Source organism: Trichomycterus rosablanca, chromosome 1, assembly GCF_030014385.1.
Source record: "Trichomycterus rosablanca isolate fTriRos1 chromosome 1, fTriRos1.hap1, whole genome shotgun sequence".
Lineage (NCBI taxonomy): Eukaryota > Metazoa > Chordata > Actinopteri > Siluriformes > Trichomycteridae > Trichomycterus > Trichomycterus rosablanca.
In genome coordinates this window covers 5,811,449-5,838,335 of record NC_085988.1, presented here as the reverse complement: position 1 = coordinate 5,838,335, position 26,887 = coordinate 5,811,449, and the positions used below count along the sequence as shown (strand labels likewise).

The 26,887-nt window shown below is 41.4% G+C and overlaps 2 protein-coding genes, 1 long non-coding RNA gene and 1 gene segment (V, D, J or C); all 4 read right to left on the bottom strand.

Moving 5' to 3' along the window:
- The window catches only part of LOC134317566 (Ig kappa chain V region 12F2-like), a 65,915-nt gene extending 43,587 nt beyond the window's left edge, over nt 1-22,328 (bottom strand). Inside the window, 2 exon segments of the V gene segment in view lie at nt 21,856-22,152; nt 22,280-22,328. Of these exon segments, the coding sequence occupies nt 21,856-22,152; nt 22,280-22,328 (346 nt within the window).
- Nucleotides 1,644-3,427, bottom strand: LOC134317140 (calponin homology domain-containing protein DDB_G0272472-like). Of its 2 annotated transcripts, XM_062997867.1 has the most exons (5): nt 2,671-3,427; nt 2,344-2,634; nt 2,124-2,292; nt 1,896-2,036; nt 1,644-1,795 (listed from the first exon to the last, which is right to left on the bottom strand). In XM_062997867.1, the coding sequence occupies exons 1-5, from the start codon at nt 3,277-3,279 to the stop codon at nt 1,728-1,730; spliced, it is 1,278 nt and encodes a 425-aa protein (XP_062853937.1). In that variant the 5' UTR covers nt 3,280-3,427; the 3' UTR covers nt 1,644-1,727. The 2 variants fall into 2 exon arrangements, with proteins under 2 accessions (XP_062853937.1, XP_062853929.1); XM_062997859.1 differs by having other exon boundaries at nt 2,344-3,427.
- On the bottom strand, nt 10,802-12,399 carry LOC134318076 (uncharacterized). Its single transcript, XR_010013335.1, has 3 exons — nt 12,314-12,399; nt 11,748-11,840; nt 10,802-10,891 (listed from the first exon to the last, which is right to left on the bottom strand). It is a non-coding gene; the product is annotated as an uncharacterized LOC134318076 (long non-coding RNA).
- Nucleotides 18,726-20,269, bottom strand: LOC134317181 (probable serine/threonine-protein kinase kinX). 3 transcript variants are annotated; one of them, XM_062997927.1, is made up of 3 exons: nt 19,203-20,269; nt 18,978-19,133; nt 18,726-18,877 (listed from the first exon to the last, which is right to left on the bottom strand). In XM_062997927.1, exons 1-3 carry the CDS (start codon nt 20,236-20,238, stop codon nt 18,810-18,812), a joined length of 1,260 nt encoding a protein of 419 aa, XP_062853997.1. In that variant the 5' UTR covers nt 20,239-20,269; the 3' UTR covers nt 18,726-18,809. The 3 variants fall into 3 exon arrangements, with proteins under 3 accessions (XP_062853997.1, XP_062854003.1, XP_062854011.1); XM_062997933.1 differs by having other exon boundaries at nt 18,978-19,115; XM_062997941.1 differs by lacking the exon at nt 18,978-19,133.
- Nucleotides 22,329-26,887: the final 4,559 nt, after the last annotated feature.

The window sequence follows — 26,887 nt, the reverse complement described above, 5'->3', positions numbered from 1 at the left end:
TTGATGTCTTAGCGAGTGCCCTTGATGACATTCATTGCCAATACGAAATAAGGGGGAAAGTGGTAAGAACCACAACAGACAGTGGCTCAAACTTCATTAAAGCATTCAGTGTGTTTGGTGAGCAAAGCCAACCTGAGGAAGCAGAGTCAGACCAAGACTCTTCTTCTGAGGAGCCCAAAGCTGAATACATGGACGCATTCAGCATCCTGGAACAAGACAACGGTCTTGAGTACCAGCTTCCTCCACATCAAAGATGTGCCTGCCACCTGTTAAACTTAGTTGCGAATACAGATGCTGCCATGGCAGAAGAGAAGAATGATACATACAAACGGCTATCACGTGCAGCCTTTGCGAAATGCCAAGCAATCTGGAACAAATCGGGTCGGTCATACATGGCAGCAGAATTTGTGGAAGATAATTGCAAGCTCCATCTCATTCGGCCATGTCCAACTCGGTGGAACTCACCATACATGGCTGTGGAGAGAATCATACGTATCATAGAAGAGAAGGGGGAGGATGCTATTTGACTAGACATTCCACATCTATTCCTGCAGGAAATTTACTACAAGTTGTCTACATTTACTTTATGTCATACAGGTCGAGTCCGGTTGAAGTCGCTTTCCTGACTGAGTACTGTCCTGTGATGAAGCCTGTGGTGCAGGCTTTAAACATCCTTCAGTCTGAGACCTGGACTGAGAGGGCTGATATCAGAGAAGCAGGTATTATTTTTTTTTATTAATCCTAGTCCTGTCCACTTTGTTTCTTTTGTAATAAATGCATCTAGTCTTTCTGCACAAGTTGTAGTTATTATAGTTTCTGTATTATGACAAACTCTTGTTGCCACATTAATCAACTTAATTGTCAGAACTCTTCAGTGTGTGGTGTTGTGTGTTTGTCACTCAATAGCTCTGGTCTATGTGAGACCACACCTTGACCAGATGGCAGAGGCTGTGTTGGAGCAAGTCAGGCAAAATTCATCAGATGAAGATGATTTTTTCTTCTTCTCATTAAAGTCCAAAAAGTCACAAGGTACAGGAGAACTGGATGGGTACCTTGCCTGTACCTCAAATAAGATAGATCTGCTAAATTCATTTCCACACATCAAAAAGCTTTCTCTAAAACTCAACACTGGTCTGCCTGCCTCAGCCGCCTGTGAGCGTCTCTTCAACTGTGCTGGACCGCTGTTCACTGAAAAGCCAACAAGGATAAACTCCACTAACTTGGAAAATCGACTACTGCTCAAATTGAACAAGAATTTCAGAGAGTAGTGCTCTAAAGATGGACACAAATAAAGGAGCAGTAATCTACAGTAGTTGTCAATATGTTTTTATTTTTTATTATTATATTTTAATTAAAAACATTTATTGTGAGATGTATATCCACTTGTCTTGTTTGCATTACACATGAGACACCCCCCCCCCCGCGCTGTTAAAAAAAAGTAACTAACGTTTACTCTGAGTACATTTTAAATGAGTTACTTTTTACTTTAGTCGATTTTTAGTCTAGTAACTTTACTCGTACTTAAGTAAGAATTCATCCAAGTAATAGTACTTTTACTATTTTACTTTACTCTTTCCACCTCTGCTGTTTAGTTGGTTTAACCCTCAATACCCAACGTACACAAAATCAAACCAACCAACATGTTCATGAAGGCACTTTATTGTTATTTTGATGTTGGAAAAGTCGGCGTGTGATTGGATGATCTCCGGATCGTCACCACCTCAGCTTCAGACATTGAAGAACTGGAACCGTTTGGTTCTCAGGCTGGTTCTCCTCGACTTCGGCATCGGGACACCTACACAGCAACACAGAGCCGACATGCACACGTGTTAGAGGAAACTCCAGCGTTACTCCACCTAGCGTGTATAACGTGTATTTCTGAATTTAAACCCCACCTTCATCTTCACACGCGCTCTCCATCAGAGCCCCGGACTCTTCAGGTTGGGCTTCAACGATGGGGGGAACAAGAACGTCGTCCTGCAGCTGCTCGTGGTCCGGTTTGTTTGAAGACACCTTGGAGACGTTCTTCAGTGGATCTGATGGAGAAATGAAACCTAATTCAATTTTTTATGTTCACCTTTATTAGATCACCACCATCTATCTATACAATCCTTCAAACGTACCTTCAGTGCTTCCTCTATCCAGGTTCTGCTCTTTCAGTTTCCATATTTTGTCCTCCAAAGCTGCTGGATCCTTCTTCATGTCCTGGTCTGGTTCTTCCACCAGGTTCAGCGGGGCCACCTGCCTCTCCTCCTTCTTCACGAACTGGTCTGTTTTATTCACTGGGTCCACCTGCCTCTCCTCCTTCTTCACGAACTTGTCTGTTTTATTCACTGGGTCCACCTGCCTCTCCTCCTTCTTTAGCTTATACTCTATAAAACTAACCCTATTTTTTACCTGTCCCTTCCCCTGGTCCTTTAGGATGACCAGCTCTGGTTCTTCCACCAGGTTTAGCGGGTCCACCTGCCTCTCCTCCTTCTTCATCTCATTCTCTATGCAATGAATCTTATTTTTTACATGTCCCATCCACTGGTTCTTCAGGATGACCTGCTCTGGTTCTTCAACCAGGTTCAGCGGGGCCACCTGCCTCTCTACCTTTTTCACGACCTGGTCAGGTTTTTCCACTGGGTCCACCTGCTCCACTGGGTCCAACTGCTCCACTGGGTCCACCTGCTCCACTGGGTCCACCTGCTCTAATTTCTTCATCTCAATCTCAAAAACCAGAACCACCTTGTCTACTGGTTTACTCCTCTGGTCCTTTAGAACGACCTGTTCTGGTTCTTCCACCAGGTCCTGTGGGGCCACCTGCATCTCTACCTTCTCAGGTTTGTTTTTTCCCAGAACCACCTGCTGCTTCTCCATCTTTTGTGTTTGGTCTGCCTGGTCCTCTAAAACCTTCTGCCCCACTCCTTGCCCCATCTCTTCACCCTTTACCTCATTTCCCTTCTCACCCTCCACGTCCTGCATCTCTACCTTCTGGCGTCTCTGCCACCATTTTCTCTTCTTTACTTTCTTCTCAGGTTTGTTTTTTCCCAGAACCCCCTGCTTCTCCATCATTGGTGTTTGGTCTGCCTGGTCCTCTAAAACCTTCTGCTCCACTCCTTGCTCCATCTCTTCACCCTTTACCCTGTTTCCCTTCTCACCCTCCCTGTCCTGCATCTCTACCTTCTGGCATCTCTGCCACCATTTTCTCTTCTTTACCTTCTTCTCCGGTTGGTTTACCCGCCTGTGCGGCTCGTCTTGGTCAGATGGAAGAGTCCAACAGGAGAACATGTTCATGCTGCTTACTGTCTCGGCGTCTCAGATCAAATGAGCACAAACACATGAAACGCAGCAACTTATACCAGAGGTGTGGAGTGTGGTGATGTCATCATGATGATGTCACAATGTGTGCATGTAGCTGAGAGTGGTGCTGATCATCATCACTGCTGCTCTCAGCATCATTAACCTCTAGTGTAGAGTGGGACAGTGGTGGCCCAGTGGGAGGAGCTTCGGGCTAGAACCCAAAGGTTGAGGGTTCGAATCCCAGTTCTGCCTTTTAGCAAGACCTTTAACCCTGTTTGCTCCAGGGGCGTAACAGCTGGAATACTGCACACCTGTACATGTATACATGACAAATAAAGGCAATCTATTCTATTACCATATACGTATTTACACACACACACACAAGGCATAACATTATGACCACTGACAGCTGAAGTAAACACTGATCATCTCTTCATCACAGCACCTGTTAGTTGGGGGGGGGGGGTAGATCAGGCAGTAAGTGAACATTTTATCCTCAAAGTTGATGCTAGAAGCAGAAAAATGGATGCACGTTTGGATCCTGGTCTGCAGGGGTCAGTATCTATCAAAAGTGCTCCAAGGAAGGGACAGCGGAAAACCGGCGACAGGTTCATGAGCGCCAAGGCTCACTGATGCACGTGGGGGGCAAAGGCTGGCCCGTGTGGTCCCATCCAACAGACGAGCTCCTGTGGACGTTCTGCTGGGAAACCTCGGGTCCTGCCGTCCATGTGGATGTTACTCTGATACGGAGCTCCTCTAATGGAGACGCTTCCCTGATATCTGTGGCCTCTTATAGCAGGATGATGCGCCCTGACTCTGTACTGGTTATAAACGCTCTGTACTGGTTATAAACGCTATGTACTGGTTATAAGAGCTCTGTACTAGTTATAAGAGCTCTGTACTGGTTATAAACGCTCTGCACTGGTTATAAAAGCTCTGTACTGGTTATTAGAGCTCTGTACTGGTTATTAGAGCTCTGTACTGGTTATAAATGCTCTGTACTGGTTATAAGAGCTCTGTACTGGTTATAAACACTCTATACTGGGTATAAACGCTCTGTACTGGTTATAAATGCCCTGTACTGGTTATAAGAGCTCTGTACTTGTCATAAACGCTCTGTACTGGTTATAAGAGCTCTGTACTGGTTATAAACGCTCTGTACTGGTTATAAGAGCTCTGTACTGGTTATAAGAGCTCTGTACTGGTTATAAATGCTCTGTACTGGTTATAAGAGCTCTGTACTGGTTATAAACGCTCTGTACTGGTAATAAGAGCTCTGTACTTGTTATAAGAGCTCTGTACTGGTTATAAACGCTCTGTATTGATTATAAACACTCTGTACTGTTATAATGGCTCTGTACTGGTTATAAACGCTCTGTAATGATTATAAACGCTCTGTACTGCTTATAAGAGCTCTGTACTGGTTATAAGAGCTCTGTACTGGGTATAAACGCTCTGTACTGGTTATAAGAGCTCTGTACTGGTTATAAGAGCTCTGTACTGGTTATAAACGCTCTGTACTGGTTATAAGAGCTCTGTACTGGTTATAAACGCTCTGTATTGGTTATAAAAGCTATGTACTGGTTATAAGAGCTCTGTACTGGTTACAAGAGCTCTGTACTGGTTATAAACGCTCTGTACTGGGGCAGTGATAGCTCAGTGGTTAAGGTACTGGACTAGTAAACAGAAGGTTGCCGGCTCCACACCCGCCACCACCAAGTTGCCACTGTTGGGTCCCTGAGCAAGGCCCTTAACCCTCAATTGCTCATCGTGTTCAGCTCATTGTGTAAGTCGCTTTGGATAAAAGCGTCTGCTAAATGCTGAAAATGTAAATGTACTGGTTATAAGTGCTCTGTACTAATTATAAGAGCTCTGTACTGGTTATAAGTGCTCTGTACTAATTGTAAGAGCTCTGTACTGGTTATAAGAGCTCTGTACTGATTATAAGAGCTCTCTACTCTGTACTGGTTATAAGTGCTGTGTACTGATTATAAGAGCTCTGTACTGGTTATAAGAGCTCTGTACTGATTATAAGTGCTCTGTACTGGTTATAAGTGCTCTGTACTGGTTATAAGAGCTCTGTACTGATTATCAGTGCTCTGTACTGGTTATAAGTGCTCTGTACTGGTTATAAGAGCTCTGTACCAGTTATAAGTGCTCTGTACTAGTTATAAACACTCTGTACTGCCCAAATTCATTGGTCGTTGTTTTAGTACAAGCGTTACGCTTTATTTTTCACGTTAAGTGTTTTTCATTCTGTCCGGGTCACTTTTATCACGTCATATCACACACTTCACCATTTTTAAGGCGCTGAGGCAAACTGGCTCAAAATGTAACCAGGTGAACTTTAGAAGATAAAAAAGCAGCATCAAGCTCCATACGAGCAGTGTTGCTAACTCCTCAGTAAGGAAAGTAGCTATTGGCTGTCCTAAAAGTCGCTAGAAGTCGCTAAATGACGCCATCGCCTAATTTGCATAAGGTTCATTTGCATGTAATTGACGCTGTAGAAGAGAGAAATAACATCGTGGGAGAAAGAAAAATATGTTAGAACTACTAAATATGCAGTGGTGTATAGTAATGAAGTAATAATACTTCGTTACGGTACTTAAGTTGTTTTTTTAAGTATTTGTACTTTACTGGAGTATAAAAATTTTCGGCAACTTTCACTTTTACTCCACTACATTTTCTAAAGAAATGGTGTACTTTTACTCCATTACATTGGCTGTATGTAAATTGGTTACTGGTTACTACAGAATAAAGCTAAATGTTGTGAGATGTGTGACGGACTGCACGCTGGTTTGGTAAGTTAGATGGTGGTGAAACACATTACTGCGCATGTGCAAACGTTCTCTAAACGCTATCGGAGTACTGGTTATAAGAGCTCTGTACTGGTTATAAGAGCTCTGTACTGGTTATAAATGCTCTGTACTGGTTATAAGAGTTCTGTACTGGTTATAAACGCTCTGTACTGGTAATAAGAGCTCTGTACTTGTTATAAGAGCTCTGTACTGGTTATAAACGCTCTGTATTGATTATAAACACTCTGTACTGTTATAATGGCTCTGTACTGGTTATAAACGCTCTGTAATGATTATAAACGCTCTGTACTGCTTATAAGAGCTCTGTACTGGTTATAAGAGCTCTGTACTGGGTATAAACGCTCTGTACTGGTTATAAGAGCTCTGTACTGGTTATAAGAGCTCTGTACTGGTTATAAACGCTCTGTACTGGTTATAAGAGCTCTGTACTGGTTATAAACGCTCTGTATTGGTTATAAAAGCTATGTACTGGTTATAAGAGCTCTGTACTGGTTACAAGAGCTCTGTACTGGTTATAAACGCTCTGTACTGGGGCAGTGATAGCTCAGTGGTTAAGGTACTGGACTAGTAAACAGAAGGTTGCCGGCTAATCGCCTAATTTGCATAAGGTTCATTTGCATGTAATTGACGCTGTAGAAGAGAGAAATAACATCGTGGGAGAAAGAAAAATATGTTAGAACTACTAAATATGCAGTGGTGTATAGTAATGAAGTAATAATACTTCGTTACGGTACTTAAGTTGTTTTTTTAAGTATTTGTACTTTACTGGAGTATAAAAATTTTCGGCAACTTTCACTTTTACTCCACTACATTTTCTAAAGAAATGGTGTACTTTTACTCCATTACATTGGCTGTATGTAAATTGGTTACTGGTTACTACAGAATAAAGCTAAATGTTGTGAGATGTGTGACGGACTGCACGCTGGTTTGGTAAGTTAGATGGTGGTGAAACACATTACTGCGCATGTGCAAACGTTCTCTAAACGCTATCGGAGTTTTCTAAAAGTGCGTTGTTCACCCAAAGACCCGCAAATATGGAGATTTCAGAAGCTCCCCGTCCAACACACTGATGTAAGTTAACATTGAGTAACAAAGTAAAGCTGCAGCATCAGCGTTTTTTCATATTATTAGCATTAACATTGTTCAGATATCTACCTACCATTTTTACTGATCACATTCCAACCACTAATAAAACGTTTCATAAATCATTACATTTGTTTGGAATTCATTGACTGCAAAACTCATGAAGACACGTCCATTATTTTCAAAAACTCACCTACAGACAGATGTTTCCTCAGATCACTTCTGTATTAGAGCAGTAGAGGAGAGATTCATGGTGCTGAGGAACATGCAGCACATCTTTAACCCTTTAATGCTCTCAACAAGAACTCAACTTATCCAACTAATTATTCATGATTTTTTAGCTGTTGGCTTCAAGTTAGAAATGATGTTTTCTTAAAGTAAGAACACCAATATTCTTTTAGTTGAACACATGCCATTCAGTGAGTAGATACAGCCCAAAAAAGATGATTTAAATACAGCTTATTTTACTCAAATATTCTGATTTAAAATAATGGTTGAACAGATCATTAAAGGGATAAAAGTGCCACACATTTTGTTAAACTCTAGATTAATTATGCCAAAATTATTATTTTGTTATTGAAATATACTACCCAAATAAAAAAATGGGACAGTATAGAAAATGCAAATAAAAGAGCTGCAGTGTTTCTTACATTTACATCGACTCACATTCTAAAAACGTTGGAACAGGAACATTTAGGGCGAGTAATAAGTTAAAAAAAACAACTAAATAATGTCATGATTTTAAACAGGTGATGTCAACAGTTGATTATGATCATGAATTGACACAAATCATGTTCAGATGAAAGGAAGAAAACAGGTTCATTGTTAAGGTGGTTTACAGGCTTAAAAGAACAATCTTTATATTTAAAATGACCGCTTCAGTTTATACTAACAGCATTTCCTTTTACTTCTACTTTTAATACTTAAGTACATTTAATATCAAATTACTTTTGATACTTAAGTACATTAAACATCAGATACTTTTAGACTTTCACTCAAGTAATATTCTAAAAGGTGACTTTTATTTCTATCAAAGTAAATTTCTGGTAAGATACTTGTACTTTTACTCAAGTCTGGCCTTCCAGTACTTTATACACCACTGTAAATATGTTTAGAACTACAAATGAACGTTCTTCTGTTCAAGCGTGTTTTGTTTTTGTTTTTTAAGACAACACTGAGCTACTATGGGAAGGGTTGCCAGATTGCGACAGTAATTTTCAGCCACAATGCATGAAAAACGCCCAAAACACAGGAGAAGCAGATGATGTTTAGCATTTCACAAATAATAAACCAGTTAAACCATCATGACGTACAAATGAATATCCTAAACTGTACAGATCAGTAATTACAGTACATTATAAAGGACGAATTGCTGGCATGTCTTTGAAGTAGCCTACCGAGTTTGTAAAATGCATTGTTTATGTCTGTGTGCTCCAGTGTGCCACGCCCTTCTCTCCTCAGTCTTCAGCCAGCTCCCCTCTCGTGATTGGTTCCCTGGGCTAATTAGCCCCATCAGCTGGGTATTAAAGAGAGGCTCTGGGAAAGGCTGGTTGGAGACAATTCTGGTAACTCTGTTTGATTTCTGGTGACTCTGTCTGTTTGGTTTTTGCCGTACACTCTGCTTGTCTTTTGCCTTTGTCTTTTATCTGTCTTGCCTTTGTCTTTTAGTCCTGTTTAGTCTTGTTTAACTCTGTTATTTCCTGTTTAGCATTTGCCTGTTAGTTTTTAGTCTTGTTTAGCCTGTTTAGCTCTGTTCTGTCTAGTTAGCCTGTGTTTGTTAGCCCTCTTATCCCTGTTTGGCCTTTGTTTAGTACTGTTTACTGTTTAGTCTGTTTACCATATTTAGCCTGTTTAGCTCTGTTCTGTCTAGTTAGCCTGTTTAGCCTGTGTTTGTTAGCCCTCTTATCCCTGTTTGTAACTGAGTAATTTTTTTGTGTACTTGTACTTTTTAAAGTAGATTTTACAGCCTGTAATTTGACTTTTACTTAAGTATGTTTTGTATTAAGAATTGTAATTCGCTACATTTTAAATAACATCCGTTACGAATTCTGGGACGGAAACTAAACTGGCGCTGAAATCTCAAGATGGCAACAGACTTGTCAGACACCTGTGCGAGCCCTTCTGAATCCGAAGTTGAACCCCGAAGTGAAGCGAACCCCTGGCCATGTTTGAGGGACTACTTTAGGTTGAAGTGTAATAAAGGGAACAGCTGTATTATGCAGTGTAAGCTGTGTTTGCCCAGGGAGACTGAACTGGCAGCTTCTAAAAACTCCACATCAAACCTGCGCAAACATGTAGAGGTAAGTTCAATAATATTTGTACCGTTGCAGTCGTGGTTGAAATTGGTAGTATTCGTAGTATAGTTGCTCAAATTAGCCATTAGACATCAATGCCTGCCATTGCTAAGACATTGCTAATGTTAGTTGGCACTATTGACCTGAACTAAGTTAGTTAGCGTCCAACAAGCTATAAAATAATGCTAAAGTTATACAGCGATTTATTGAGAATAAACAGAAATAATGCTGTTTTGAATTGATAACAGCAGTTGCAGTCTGTTAGGTGTGTAGAGGTTAAATCCACACATGAACCGCTAATATGCTGCATGGCTGGTGAGCTGTGTGTAGAGTCTGCTGTATCATTCATCTGTTAACTTCTGTTGGAAAATAACGTCCCAATAAAATCACCACCTTTTTGAATGTATACACTGTAAATTCTAATTAGTTAACCTTACTTAAAAAAAAACATGCAAACCGATTGCCTTAAAAAGACCAAGTAAGTGTTACTCATGTAACTTAAGTGCTTCAAACATCCAGTACACAATAATGAAAAACAGATTCCATCTTCTTAAAATAATCCCATTTACATTTTCACATAATAAAAAGGTAATGACATGGTTTAAAGTTCTATTATGATTTATTTGTTTTTCAGAAAAACACAAAGGGCTCAGACCAGGGTTGGCTTTGGTTTATATATCGGTGTTAATATATACGAGTATTACAATAAAACAAAAAGTAATTAAAGTAAAATTAAAAATAATAAATCAATAGAAAAAAATAGGATTTTTTAAAATAAATATAAAAAATATACACAACAGCTTTACTTCTGTAATAACACAGTTTGCATAGTAAACTTGGTAAAGAACTGACAGTCTGAAAAGTGGTCAGTTCTAAAAGGTTTCACAAAGTGCAACTATTTGACAGATCAATGAGTGGCAGATCTCATAGAAATGAACATAAACTGGCAGCCTTTAAACATAACTTGCCGATGAACCCACCAGCTGTTAATTTGAAAGGAATGCCTTTAGTTAACTAAATTAAAATGTATAATCGACCATCTCAAAATGTGAGATCTAATGCCAAAGATGACTTTTGATCAGTTAATTTTTACTCAACAGGAGATTTTTAAGACTTTGTAGTTTTGGTGAGAGTTTGTTCTCGCCCAAGCCTAGCATCACTCTGAATGAAGTTAAAAGTGTTTTTCATTGCTTTAGGGTAGTCCAAGTGTAAAGCATTTGACAACCCAAACAAGAGGCACATTGCTTGGGGTAGGTTCTGTAGATTGTCCATTACAACACCTCCTTCAACAATGATGACAGTAGACACCGGGTCAAGGTGGAGACGATTTGGAGAGAGAGGCACATCCTCACTGATGACTGTCAGCACCCCAACAGACACTTGTGCCCAGGCCTCATTGCTGTCAGAATCCTGTATGAAACCAAACAAAAACAACATTACAAGGAAATATTGATCATTGTCACAATGCCATCTTCTGCCTACACTGCCTTTCAGCCTTGCCAATCATACCCCGTCTTCACGTATCCGGATATTTGTGAAAATATTTTTGTGAAAACTTTTTTTGTTTGTTTGTTTGTTTGTTTTTGTTTTAAATATCTCTGTCCAGACAAAGACGAAAACAAATACATTACCATACCACCTTGTCAGAAGGTCATGGAGTCATGAAATGATGGATTCTGCAGTAGTACATTATATATTTCCATTTCCATTTGTTCATATTTGGGGATTCATATGTGGAGATCTGAAATGCTGTGTGCAAACATTGTTTTATCACTTATGTAGTTCACTATATAGGGAACATTTAGTTGTTTGAGATTCAGCCAGAAACACATGTGCTGTGTGATGTCAGCATTTTTAAAAAGCCTCACTTTGCCCATAAATACAAGAACGCTGAAAACAGAGTTTTCACAAATCTCCACCTTGGAATGCATTTTCGAGTCCCACCATTTTCAGTGACCTAAAACGGCATTTTCATGTGGAAATGCATGCATTTAGCAGTTTTGTAAACATTATGAGCCCTAAAACATTTTTGCAAGGTGTACTATTTAAATAAATCAGTTTTGGAGATAAAAGGTGTATGTCTTTCACTTCACTGTAGCTAGGTTTCAAGCGTCACTCGACTGATACCGTTACCATGCAGCCCATTTTTGTACTGAACTCACGGATATATTTGGCATTAATCTGACTCTCAGTAAGATAATTCCAAATACAAAGCAAATTTCCCCACAACTTTGTTTTCCTTTAAGATGCAAGTATGAGAACTTACAAAGCAGGTGTTGTAGAAGTTACTGGGGTCATCACCAAGTAGAACAGGTAGACCTTGAAGAACAAGCGTGCGCATTGCTGTCACATCGAGTTTCTAGAAGTCAATAGTGAACAAGAAAGTTATAAGATTATGCATGAATCAAAAGTTACAAAACAAGTAACAAGAGAGCCTACAGAGAAAATGCAAGCCCCTGCAAACAATGCAACGCCATCAAGCTCTGTCAGCAAAACAAGAAGCTGCTTTAATCCTGAAGTTCAAATCAATGCTGTGTCTGGTCAGTTTTTAAACACTGTGTCCACTCACTGTCCACTCTATTACTCTGACACACCAAATTTGTTGGTCCACCTTGTAGATGTAAAGACAGAGATTATAGCTCATCAGCTGCATAGTTGGTCTCAGTTAAACAACTGATCATGTGACCTCCTGTTTGGTTGAAACAAAAACCAGCAGCCACACTGGTCCTTTGTGGATAAGATTGCCCACCCCTGCTCTATCCCCTAACCACTGTTATTCATGGTAAACTTACCACCATAAATAATCATATAAGAAACCAGTAGTAGACTCACCCTTAAATCAGTCTGCTGCACAAACTCAGCCAATGTCTCTCCAACAGTTCCTTTCTTAGACTTGAAGATTGTGACAAAGCGTGGTGTGTAGTGGTCCAAGCCATCAAAAAAATGATTCTGTAGAATAATGTTAGAATGTTCTCTGCTAGCTGGGGTAACATTAAGCTCATTACGTGTGAGCCACGGATGCGAGTGTGGAAGGTTTCAAGCATGGACCAACTTTTCAGAGCCACAAGTTTTTCTTTATATTTGGCTAAATAGTTTTTTCTGGCTTTATATCTCGCGTTATACTCTTCAATATGCGACGTAACCATTCATGCTCACACATGTACGACTTAAAGATATGGCAGGACTCAGATACACAAAGTCATACACATATTGTTTGCTTAATAACTTACCTTATTATCCTTAAAAACGAGCCAAGACTTGAAATGAACCACACGGTTTCTGTGCCTTTTCTCTTCTTCCACTCCGTTGCTGTGGCCGCCAGTCCTGTCTTGAGAGCGGGTGACTGAATACAGCTACTGCACATGCTCACAACGCATCCTTTGATACTACTTAACAGTGTTAAGTTATATTCACTCAAAAACAGTAATTAAAGTGTTTTTTCCCCCTATGAGTAATTAAAACTTAATAACAACGAGTAAGAATAGCATTTTATTGCTAATTGAGTAAAGTTTACTAAGTTAATTTAAGTCAAGACAGCTATTATAATTTACAGTGTATGAAGTCATATCCCTATTTGAGTTTGCATGTTCTATTCGTGTTCATATGAGTTTCCTCCGGGTACTCCGGTTTCCTCCCACATCGCAACGACTCGGATAAGCGGAATAGATGATGAATGAATGAATAGTTCAGTTGTTTTGAAGTAGGGTTGTATGAGAGGGAGCGACACTGCTGAGCACACCACCACAACAAGTGAGACTTATTTTAGGAGGATATAATAGCCTTGAACTGTCCCTTTAATAGGAATATGACAATAGTATAGGCATTACTTTCACTATTTGATTTTCAAGATAGCGCCGGTGAGGTCGGCTGCCGTCACAACTGCTCCGACAACTTTTTTCCTTTTTATATTTATTTTGCAGCTTTTTATCGGTTTTAACCTCCTTTTCTTTTCACCACGGCTTGTAACCGAGACATGGCTGAAACCAGCGGTACCGGACCACGTTATCCAGCCGGCCGAGTGCTTCTCGGTATACCGCATGGACAGAACAATGGAGTCGGGAAAGACAAGAGGAGGTGGTGTGTGCATGATGGTGAACAGCAGCTGGTGTGATAATACCGATTTCGTTACTCTTGCGCGCTCCTGCACACCTAAGCTGGAACTTCTGGCACTCAAGTTTCGTCCTTTCTACCTTCCTCGGGAATTTACTTCGGTCATTGTCAGCACCGTTTATATATCCCACCTCGGGCGAACACGGACACGGCACCGTGTGAACTTCATGACACACTCACACAGTTTCAGACTCATCACCGGGACGCTGCGCTTATTGTTGGTGATTTTAACAGCGCTAACGTGCAGTGCCAAACTTTTACCAGCACATCATCTGTCCCACCAGAGGGAAACGGACACTGGATTATTGCTACACTCCGTTCGAAGACAGTGACAGAGGCACAATCTCATCCACCATTTGGAAAGCCAGACCACGCCGCCATCTTCCTCATGCCTAAATATAAACAAAGGCTGAAACAGGAGGTTCCGGTTCAGAGGGAGGTCACGCGCTGCACGGACCAATCGGTGGCTGCCTTACAGGACGCTCTGGATGACGCAGACTGGGATATGTTCCGAGAGAGCTCCGCTGATGACGTCAGCGTGTTTACGGAAGCGGTTGTGGGATTTGTTGGGAAACTGGTGGACGATACGGTGGAGAAAACCGTAGTGAAAACTTTTCCCAACCAGAAGCTGTGGGTGGATAAAACCGTCCGCGATGCTCTGAACTCTCGCACCGCTGCCTACAACGCGGGGCTCATCAGCGGTAACATGGAGGAGTATAAAGCTGCGTCTTACCGAGTACGCCGAGCGGTGAAAGAGGCGAAGCGGCGCTACGGGGAGAAAATAGAGACACAGTTCCAGCAGAGTGACTCTAGAACCCTGTGGCAGGGACTACGGACCATCACGGACTACAGAAGCCCACCCTCCAGACTGGTGAGTGCGGACGCGTCTCTGGCAACGGAGCTGAACACTTTCTACGCTCGCTTCGAGGCTGCAGCTGGCAACGCCAACAGCGCTAACGATGCTAACAGCGCTACCGGTGTGACCAGCATGCAGACGGAGCTCGTCAGACCCCTCATCATCAGGGAGAGTGATGTACGGAGAGCTTTCAGGAGAGTGAACACCAGGAAAGCAGCAGGACCGGACGGGATCGCCGGCCGAGTCATCAAAGCCTGCGTGGATCAGCTAGCACCGGTGTTCACGGTGATCTTCAACCTATCCCAGCGTGCTTCAAACAGTCCGTCATCGTTCCAGTCCCGAAGAAGAACCAGCCAGCCTGCCTCAAGGACTTTCGCCCAGTGGCCCTGACATCAGTCGTGATGAAGTGCTCTTGGAAGATGTTCTGTCAATTGTTTAATTTTGTAGAAAAAAAATCAATCACAGACATGCCACAAAACTATCATTTTTCAAAATGTCAACCTTCTGGCATTAAGAAACAATAAAAAAAAGAAACAAATATAATAGTTGTGGTCAGTCACAATTGCTTTTTTTAGATCAAGTAGAGGAAAAAAATATGGAATCACTCAAATCTGAGGAAGAAATTATGGAATCACTCTGTAATTTGCAGTTTAAAAACAAAACATCTGCAGCAGATTAGATTTGCTAATTATTCTTCAGTTTAAAAAGAGTGCTTACACCTCGGAGAGCTGTGCACAAAGCAGATTGTCATGAATCATGGTTCCAACACAAGATATGTCAGTTGAAACAAATGAGAGGATTATAAAACTCCTTCAAGAAGATAAATCATTGTGGAATGTCGCAAAAGATGTTGGTTGTTCCCAGTAAGCTGTGTTTAAAATCTGGACCAAGTACAAACAAAATGGGAAGGTTGTAAAAGGGAAGCATACTGGTAGACCAAGTAAGACATCAAAGCATCAAGATAGAAAACTTAAAGCAATATGTCTTGAAAACAGAAAATGCACAACAAAACAAATGAGAAACAAGTGGCCGGAAAGTGGAGTCAATGTCTGTGACTGAACTGTAAGAAATCACCTAAAAGAAATGGTATTTACATACAGAAAAGCCAAACAAAAGCCATCATTAACACCTAAAAAGAAAAGAACAAGGTTAAAGTAGGCTAAAGAAAAGCAATCGTGGACTGTGGGTGACTGGATAAAAGTGATCTTCAGTGATGAATCGCGAATCTGCATTGGGCAAGGTGATGATGCTGGAACTTTTGTTTGGTGTCTGTCCAATGAAATTTATGAAGATAACTGCCTAAAGAAAACATGTTAATTTCCACAGTTGTTGATGATATGGGCCTGCATGTCGGGTAAAGGCACAGGGGAGATGGTCTTCAATAAATGCCAAAGTCCACATTGAAATTTTGGACGCTTTTCTTATTCCATCAGTTGAAAGGATGTTTGGTGATGATGACTTCATTTTTCAAGATGATAATGCATCTTGCCATAGGGCAAAGGACGTGAAAACTTTCCTTCAAGAAAACATATAATGTCAATGGCATGGCCTGCAAATAGTCCGGATCTCAATCCATTTGAAAATCTCTGGTGGAAATTGAAGAAAATGGTCAATGACAAGGTTCCAACCTGCAAAGCTGATCTGGCAACAGCAATAAGAGACAGTTGAAGGCAGATTGATGAAGAATACTGTTTGTCATTAGTTAACTCCATGCCTCAGAGAGTTTAAACCATTATAAAAGCCAGAGGTGGTGCAACAAAGTAATAATGGTGCAGTGTTTTCTAATGATTCCATAATTTTTTCCTCTGATTTGAGTGATTCCATATTTTTTTCCTCTACTTGATCTAAAAAAAAAGCAATTGTGACTGACCACAACTATTATATTTGTTTCTTTTTTTATTGTTTCTTAATGCCAGAGGGTTGACAGTTTGAGAAATGATAGTTTTGTGGCATGTCTGTGATTTATTTTTTTTCTACAAAATTAAACAATTGAAAGAACATCTTCCAAGAGTGGTGATTCCATAATTTTTGCCAGGGGTTGTATGTATGTGTATATATTTGGACATATGTATTTGTATATAAGTATATGTACAGTGTATCACAAAAGTGAGTACACCCCTCACATTTCTGCAAATATTTTATTATATCTTTTCATGGGACAACACTATAGAAATAAAACTTGGATATAACTTAGAGTAGTCAGTGTACAACTTGTATAGCAGTGTAGATTTACTGTCTTCTGAAAATAACTCAACACACAGCCATTAATGTCTAAACAGCTGGCAACATAAGTGAGTACACCCCACAGTGAACATGTCCAAATTGTGCCCAAAGTGTCAATATTTTGTGTGACCACCATTATTATCCAGCACTGCCTTAACCCTCCTGGGCATGGAATTCACCAGAGCTGCACAGGTTGCTACTGGAATCCTCTTCCACTCCTCCATGATGACATCACGGAGCTGGTGGATGTTAGACACCTTGAACTCCTCCACCTTCCACTTGAGGATGCGCCACAGGTGCTCAATTGGGTTTAGTCCATCACCTTTACCTTCAGCTTCCTCAGCAAGGCAGTTGTCATCTTGGAGGTTGTGTTTGGGGTCGTTATCCTGTTGGAAAACTGCCATGAGGCCCAGTTTTCGAAGGGAGGGGATCATGCTCTGTTTCAGAATGTCACAGTACATGTTGGAATTCATGTTTCCCTCAATGAACTGCAGCTCCCCAGTGCCAGCAACACTCATGCAGCCCAAGACCATGATGCTACCACCACCATGCTTGACTGTAGGCAAGATACAGTTGTCTTGGTACTTTTCACCAGGGCGCCGCCACACATGCTGGACACCATCTGAGCCAAACAAGTTTATCTTGGTCTCGTCAGACCACAGGGCATTCCAGTAATCCATGTTCTTGGACTGCTTGTCTTCAGCAAACTGTTTGCGGGCTTTCTTGTGCGTCAGCTTCCTTCTGGGATGACGACCATGCAGACCGAGTTGATGCAGTGTGCGGCGTATGGTCTGAGCACTGACAGGCTGACCTCCCACGTCTTCAACCTCTGCAGCAATGCTGGCAGCACTCATGTGTCTATTTTTTAAAGCCAACCTCTGGATATGACGCCGAACACGTGGACTCAACTTCTTTGGTCGACCCTGGCGAAGCCTGTTCCGAGTGGAACCTGTCCTGGAAAACCGCTGTATGACCTTGGCCACCATGCTGTAGCTCAGTTTCAGGGTGTTAGCAATCTTCTTATAGCCCAGGCCATCTTTGTGGAGAGCAACAATTCTATTTCTCACATCCTCAGAGAGTTCTTTGCCATGAGGTGCCATGTTGAATATCCAGTGGCCAGTATGAGAGAATTGTACCCAAAACACCAAATTTAACAGCCCTGCTCCCCATTTACACCTGGGACCTTGACACATGACACCAGGGAGGGACAACGACACATTTGGGCACAATTTGGACATGTTCACTGTGGGGTGTACTCACTTATGTTGCCAGCTATTTAGACATTAATGGCTGTGTGTTGAGTTATTTTCAGAAGACAGAGTAGTCAGTGTACAGCTTGTAGATTTACTAAGTTATATCCAAGTTTCATGTCTATAGTGTTGTCCCATGAAAAGATATAATGAAATATTTGCAGAAATGTGAGGGGTGTACTCACTTTTGTGATACACTGTATATGTATAGATTAGTATTTGAGTATTTATTATTTAGCACATCTGTATAGCATTAGGTAGCATTATGTTGCACAGTTTCTGCACTACTTGTCACTTTAAATTGCCCTTTTTAATTATATTGATAATTTTTCTAATGTTCACTTTACTTTAAATTGCTCTTTTTAATTATATTGATAATTTTTATAATGTTTACTTTACTTTAAATTGACCTTTTTAATTATATTGATAATTTTTCTAATGTTCACTTTACTTTAAATTGCTCTTTTTAATTATATTGATAATTTTTATAATGTTTACTTTAAATTGCTTTTTTAAATTATATTGTTATTTTTTAATTTTATATTGTTTTTATATTGGTAATTTTATATTGTTAATTTTTCTAATGTTTCTAAATTCTTACTTTTAAAAACATTCTATATTTTTTGTATAATTTATTTTTTAACTATTTTGTAGTTTTTGTAATGACTGTGGCGGAGCAGTCACTAAAGCATTTCACTGCCAGTTGTACTGTGTACCATGTATGTGACAAATAAACCTTGATTTGATTTGATTCATCGGTCCACCCTCAATACCCAACGTACACAAAATCAGACCAACCAACATGTTCATGAAGGCACTTTATTGTTATTTTGATGTTGGAAAAGTCGGCGTGTGATTGGATGATCTCCGGATCGTCACCACCTCAGTTTCAGACGTTGAAGAACTGGAACCGTTTGGTTCTCAGGCTGGTTCTCCTCGACTTCGGCATCGGGACACCTACACAGCAACACAGAGCCGTCATGCACACGTGTTAGAGGAAACTCCAACGTTACTCCACCTAGCGTGTATAACGTGTATTTCTGAATCTAAACCCCACCTTCATATTCACACGCGCTCTCCATCAGAGCCCCGGACTCTTCAGGTTGGGCTTCGACGATGGGAACAAGAACGTCGTCCTGCAGCTGCTGGGGGTCTGGTTTGTTTGAAGACACCTCGGAGATGTTCTTCAGTGGATCTGATGGAGAAATGAAACCTAATTCCATTTTTAATTTTCACCTTTATTAGTTCACCACCATCTATCTATACAATCCTTCAAAGGTACCTTCAGTGCATCCTCTATCCAGGTTCTGCTCTTTCAGTTTCCATATTTTGTCCTCCAAAGCTGCTGGATCCTTCTTCATGTCCTGGTCTGGTTCTTCCACCAGGTTCAGTGGGGCCACCTGCCTCTCCTCCTTCTTCACGAACTGGTCTGTTTTATTCACTGGGTCCACCTGCCTCTCCTCCTTCTTTAGCTTATTCTCTATAAAACTAACCCTATTTTTTACCTGTCCCTTCCCCTGCTCCTTTAGGATGACCAGCTCTGGTTCTTCCACCAGGTTTAGCGGGTCCACCTGCCTCTCCTCCTTCTTTATCTCATTCTCTATAAAACACACCCTATTTTTTACCTGTCCCTTCCCCTGGTCCTTTAGGATGACCAGCTCTGGTTCTTCCACCAGGTTCAGCTGGACCATCTGCCCCTCTGCCTTCTTTATCTCATTCTCTATGCAATGAATCTTATTTCTTACATGTCCCATCCACTGGTTCTTAAGGATGACCTGCTCTGGTTCTTCAACCAGGTTCAGCGGGGCCACCTGTTTCTCTATCTTTTTCACGACCTGGTCAGGTTTTTCCACTGGGTCCACCTGCTCCACTGGGTCCACCTGCTCCACTGGGTCCACCTGCTCTAACTTCTTCATCTCAATCTCACAAACCAGAACCACCTTGTTTACTGGTTTCCTCCTCTGGTCCTTTACGACGACCTGTTCTGGTTCTTTCACCAGGTCCCGTGGGGCCACCTGCATCTCTACCTTCTCAGGTTTGTTTTTTCCCAGAACCACCTGCTTCTCCATCTTTGGTGTTTGGTCTGCCTGGTCCTCTAAAACCTTCTGCCCCACTCCTTGCCCCATCTCTTCACCCTTTACCTCATTTCCCTTCTCACCCTCCACGTCCTGCATCTCTACCTTCTGGCGTCTCTGCCACCATTTTCTCTTCTTTACTTTCTTCTCAGGTTTGTTTTTTCCCAGAACCCCCTGCTTCTCCATCATTGGTATTTGGTCTGCCTGGTCCTCTAAAACCTTCTGCTCCACTCCTTGCCCCATCTCTTCACCCTTTACCTCATTTCCCTTCTCACCCTCCACGTCCTGCATCTCCACCTTCTGGCGTCTCTGCCACCATTTTCTCTTCTTTACCTTCTTCTCCGGTTGGTTTACCCGCCTGTGCGGCTCGTCTTCGTCAGATGGAAGAGTCCAACAGGAGAACATGTTCATGCTGCTTACTGTCTCGGCGTCTCAGATCAAATGAGCACAAACACATGAAACGCAGCAACTTATACCAGAGGTGTGGAGTGTGGTGATGTCATCATGATGATGTCACAATGTGTGCATGTAGCTGAGAGTGATGCTGATCATCATCACTGCTGCTCTCAGCATCATTAACCTCTAGTGTAGAGTGGGACAGTGGTGGCCTAGTGGGAGGAGCTTCGGGCTATAACCCAAAGGTTGAGGGTTCGAATCCCAGTTCTGCCTTTTAGCAAGACCTTTAACCCTGTTTGCTTCAGGGGCGTAACAGCTGGAATACTGCACACCTGTACATGTATACATGACAAATAAAGGCAATCTATTCTATTACCATATACGTATTTACACACACACACACACACACACACACACACACACACACACACACACACACACACACAAGGCATAACATTATGACCACTGACAGCTGAAGTGAATAACACTGATTATCTCTTCATCACAGCACCTGTTAGTGGGGGGGGGGGGGTATATTAGGCAGCAAGTGAACATTTTATCCTCAGAGTTGATGTTAGAAGCAGTTAGTGAGTGTGAGGATCTGATCGAGTTTGACGAGGGCCAAATTGTGATGGCTAGACGACCGGGTCACAGCATCTCCAAAACTGCAGCTCTTGTGGGGTGTGTCCAAGTCTGCAGTGGTCAGTATCTATCAAAAGTGCTCCAAGGAGGGAACAGTGGTAAACCGGCGTCAGGGTCATGAGCGGCCAGGGCTCATTGATGGCCCGTGTGATCCGATCCAACAGACGAGCTCCTGTAGCTCAAACTGCTGAAGAAGTTCATGCTGGTTTACTGCTTCATCTTGGAACTTGCTGTCAGTTCAATTCTCTTTTAAGAGCTCTTCTAAATTCAAGTCCTCTCAGTGTTGGAACATCTTTAATTAACATGAGCTAAATAAATAATAAAAGGGTTTTTCCTTCCTTGTGCCTGTTTCATCATAATGTTTAATATTTCATTATAGAAGCTGTATGGTGGTGCAGCTAGTATTGTGGAGACCTGGGTTCAATTCTCACCTCTTGATGGTGGTGGTACTTTGATCAGTTTGGCATGTTCTCTTTGTGTGGCTTTCTCTGTGTACTTGGACATTTTCCCCACCATCTGTAATGCAAAAGGTGGATTGGCTGAACAAATAAATGTATCTGTGGTCTGTATCATCTTTACACCACTGTGACCCTGATCAGGATGAAGTGGTTGTTATTATGTTAATAATAATAAAGCTTGTATTTAGGAGAAGTAGTGAGTGAGTGAGGTGTTTCCTGTACAGAGTGAATGATTGTACTGTATCACATCCTCCCCCTCAGCACCTGCAGTCGGTCCCAGCTGCAGCAGTGCAGTTACTGTACACTTCCACTCACCCAGGTTTTTGTACCACCATATAACACTGTGTGAAGATGCGGGTATCACCAGGCCAGTGTAAACTCTGACAGTAATAATCTCCTGCATCTCCAGTCTCAATTCTACTGATGGTCAGAGTGAAGTCAGATCCAGATCCACTGCCACTGAAACGATCTGGAATACCTGATGCTCTGCTGTTAGTGTAGTAGATCAGGAGTTTAGGAGCTTCTCCAGGTTTCTGCTGATACCAGGAAAAATAACTACCATAATTAGAAGGACTGGTTTTACAGTTGATGGTGACTGAAGCTCCTGGATCAACATGTTTTACTGCAGGACTCTGAGTCACAGTCACCTGACCTCTGGATCCTGAAAACAATAAGGAGATTAAAGACGTTCACTACATGAAGAACCATGTGGAGTTTGAAGTTAATCTGGTGGATCTTCTCCACATGGCAGAGCCTCCTCACCAGTAGAACATAAAGCATCGTGTTACCTTGAGTGCAGAGAGCCAGTGTGCAGATGAAGATGGAGATGAAGGTCATGGTTGATGTGGGTGAAGATGCTGGTCAGCAGCTCTCAGTCATGAAGTGTTAAACTCACAGAGCTTTAAACACTGACAGAGCACTGAAGCATGTAGTGTGTGTGTGTGTGTGTGTGTGTGTGTGTGTGTGTGTGTGTGTGTGTGTGTGTGTGTGTGTGTGTGTGTGTGTGTGTGTGTGTGTGTGTGTGTGTGTGTGTGTGTGTGTGTGTGTGTGTGTGTGTGTGTGTGTGTGTGTGTGTGTGTGGAATCACTGGAGTGGAACAGTGTGAATGTGTCACTCAGAGATGCAATACTGCCACCTTATGGTGAAAGAACAATCAGCTGCTACATATGGAAGTATCTCCTGTACTGTCTCTTATTCTCCCTTTATTTACTATAGTAATTGTGGCCTGCACTCATGTACTCAGTATTTAGGAGGGGTGTCCACATAATTTAAAATACTCCATATGATCTAAATAAAGACAGATGATAGTTCTATATAAAAGTTGTAATAAATGATCAGAAAGAGTTACAAGGTTTAGCTGAACTGAGCTGGAACTGAGATGCTGGTCTGTGGAACAAACAGACCATTTTAACCATCAACAGCAGAAACTGGAACCAGTCAGTATTTCATCTTAAATATTCTGTAGAATCCTCATGATCATCTGATCATCAGCTCTCATTTTATATTGGTGAGAACTGGTTATGTTTAAAACCACATCAAATGATGATCAGCTTTTATTTTCAGAGTACAGAGAGTGTAGATGAAGATCCTCCTCCTCCTCCTCATATCCACTATTAGGTGAATCTACCATATGTTCACATTGTAGGTATACTGTTACTGACTGTAGCTCATCTGTAATTCTGCACAGTGTTACGTGTTCAGTGATTTATGGGGTAGAAAGGAATCGATTCAATCATGAAACGACCAATCAGGAGATTTGATCTAAGTGATGAATCATTCTCAGCACATTTTATTGTTTGTATGAACTGATACTTGAATTGATCAGACCGAACACTATATGACCAAAAGTATGTGGACACCCCTCCTAATTATTAGGTTTATGTGTTTCAGCCACACTCATTGCAAACAGGTGTATAAAACCAGTTATATAAATTATATGCTTATAGCTTTGTGGCAACAGTTTAGGGAAGGACCCGACCTGTTTGAGCATGACTATGTCCCTGTGCACAAAGCAAGGTCCATAAATACGTGATATGACGAGGAACTCTAGTGACCTGATCTAAACCCTATTGAACACATTTGGACTGAATTGAAACATCAATTGTGAGGCAGGTTTTCATGTCCAGCATCAGAACCTGACGTCTTGTGGAAAACTTTCGAGATAAGTAAAGGCTGTTAGAACTGCAAAGTAGGGGAAAGGTTTTTTGGAAACATGGATTTAGACTGGGGTGTCCACATACTTTTGGCCCTATAGTGTATTTTACATTCACTTTAATCACATCTATCTGAATGTACAGAACATGTCATGATGGTTTCATTCATATCATCTCTTCTAGCACTGCTGCTTCATCTCAAACCTTCATTCTACTAGTGAGATGTTCCATGTGCTGATGAGAATCCCTGTTCCACAGTGAGGAGAACACCACAAAGAGAGGAACATGCTCAGTACTGTAGTGCTTTGTAGATGATGATGTTCAGTGGAGTGCAGCTTTAGCAGCTCTGCAGATGTTCTCAGATCAGTGTGTGTTTCAGAGAACTTCCTCTACAGCTGAGGGAGGTTTTTGTACCAGTAAATAACACTGTGTGAATGGATATCTATCCTCCTGCATACAGTAATATTCTGCTGCATCTTCAGCCTGGACTCCAGTGATTTTTAGAGCAAATGCTGTACCAGATCCACTTCCACTAAAACGTTCAGGAATCCCAGACTGACGCTTAGTTGCATCATCAATCAGGAATTTAGTAGCTTCTCCAGGTTTATGCTGGTACCAGCCGAGTTCGGTGCTAATGCTCTGACTGGCTCTGCAGTTGATGGTGACAGTTTGTCCTGGAGAAACCGAGTGAGATCCTGGAGTCTGAGTCATGATGATTTCTCCAAACGACTCTAAAGAGAAGAAGAGAGAAAAGTTGAAGGTGATAAAGAGACGGTGATGGTGAGCGCTGATGTTGGAGGACTGATATGAAGATAGTAAATAAACAGTGAATCTCACGTTGAGTGAGGAGGCCGAGTGTATTCAGCAGTAGAATCAGAACCTTCATCATTGTGCTGCGTCTCAGTGACTCTGAAAGTCCTGAACCCAGTCTGATCAGAACTACAGCTCTTATAGTGTGTGTGTGTGTGTGTGTGTGTGTGTGTGTGGAATCACTGGAGTGGAACAGAGGTTTTTGTACGACGGCTTCATTGGAATGTATCACTGTGCTACACTTTTGGTGGAGGAACCAAACTCATTGTAAAAAGTAAGTAGTTTAATTTTTTTCTACATTAAAAACATTTTTATATTAAATATCATTTATTAATCTACATATAAACAAGAGAAAAAAAAAGTATTAATAACAATAAATAAACAGTAACTGAATATTTAACCTTCAGTAAACACTGTGGTACCTTGTAACTTGAACGTCCCCTAAACTTAAAATCTTTGAAACTTCGTGGAGAAATTTGTACCTTTAAACTCGACTTTTAGCTTAAACTGGAACTGTGTGGGACTGTCGCTTTGTTCACATTAATGCTGTCCGTGATCATGATAATGCTTTGCTATCATTGCAAAAGGAAAGTGCACAATAAACAGCAGCACCGCGACCCAGATCACCCACAGAGCATCATAAAATCATAACCGCTGCTTACCTGAGCTTCTCTTCTTCACATTGAGACCAAATCTACATCAGTGTGTTGTTACATCAGGGATTTAATCCACTTGTTTTTCTTCTTGGAGACTTTTGGAGACCAACATGGACTCTTTTTACTTCTATAACTCCAGATCAGAATTAGTTAGAAGCTAAAAACATTTGTAATGGAATATAATATTATAATATTATTTTTAATATATATAATAAAATATTCACATAATGAAATATATGCAGTTCCACAGAACCATGAAACACATTAACAGGTTTCACAAACATCCTTATGGGAAAAATACCTTGAAACTCAGTGCCACGCCCAGAACCAATTGAAATTAAGTAAAGGTACCACTGTATATACAATTACTAAATATTCAACCTTTACTAAATACTTACAGTTTTTGAATTTTAAAGACTGAATAAATGCGCTGGTGTTTTTGATGGTAAATATAAAGCTGGTCTCTGGTTGATGAAGTTTGGTGTAAACTGGTACGAGTGACTGGTGCTGATGTAAAATCCAGACGAATGCTGCTGTGTGTTTGTGCTAAACAATGAATATTTCTGTAATCAGCTACATCTGGATGTGCTGCAGTCAGTTGTGTTGAATCCTAAAGTAATAAGAGTTGATATTGAATATGTGCTAACAGAAGCTTGCAGATGTTTCTACTGAACTGCAGTGATGTGAGAACAGTGTGCAGCAGCACTGCATTGATGATTGAACACAGATGAAGGTTTCCAGTCTGGATGCTTAATAAGCAGTAAGGAGGAAATGATGTGGAAACGTTTCTAAATGGGACTTTTTGTTCTGTTTCTCCTGTACAGCCGGTCCCACGGTGAAGCCGTCCGTGTCTCTGCTCCCTCCCTCCTCTCTGCAGCTGTCTGAGGGATCGGCCTCGCTGCTCTGCCTGCTGTCTGGTTACTCTCCACAGGGGGCGCTGGTGAGCTGGACGGTGGACGGCAAAGTGGTGGAGGACGGGGTGGTGACCGGAGCAGAAGAACTGAAAGGGGGCAGTTGGAGGCGTGGCAGCACCCTGACCCTCAGCAAAGCACAGTGGGAAAAGGGGGAGGAGTTTGGCTGTAAGGTCTCTCACGGTGGTGTCGATCATCCCGTCGTATTCAGAAAGAACCAGTGTGAAGGCTAGCAGCTCCCAGATAGAACTGAACATGGAGACACTTCCACATGCTTCTACAATGGAGTTTCAGTTCTACACAATGCTGCATTTCTATCTTTCCTCTGTTCAGTGTCCTGTTGCTCTTCCTGTAGTTTTGCTGTGCTGAAATAAAGCTTGATTTTGGACATTGTCTGGTCTTTTCTTCTAGTTCATCATCATGATGAGTGTTAGGAGAGAAGATCTTTAGCTGGAGATTCAGTGCTGTGTGTTGTGCTTCAGTGAGTTTGGATGAAGGAAGTTGAACATCTGGTGAAAGTGCTGCTCTATTCTGGGAGAAAGCAGATCACTCAGCCGTCTTCATGCAAATCTCACTTTCACCCCCATGTTCTCTCACTTTAGCTTCTACTCATTATAATTAGCTGCTTCTGGTTGGTTGTTGGGGGGCTGGTTTCACTTCTTAAATTATTGCTGCACCCCTTTAGAAATGTGAATAAACACGTCTTGCTGTAACACTGAGAAATCATGAAGAAATGAAGAATTGAAGGTCATCACACATACACACGTTCTTTTATTCACCTTCAGGAGGAAAGATCAGACCTCAGAGTAAATACATGTGAATAAGGAGAACATCAGTAGTACCAACACTAGATATTTTTTCTAAAC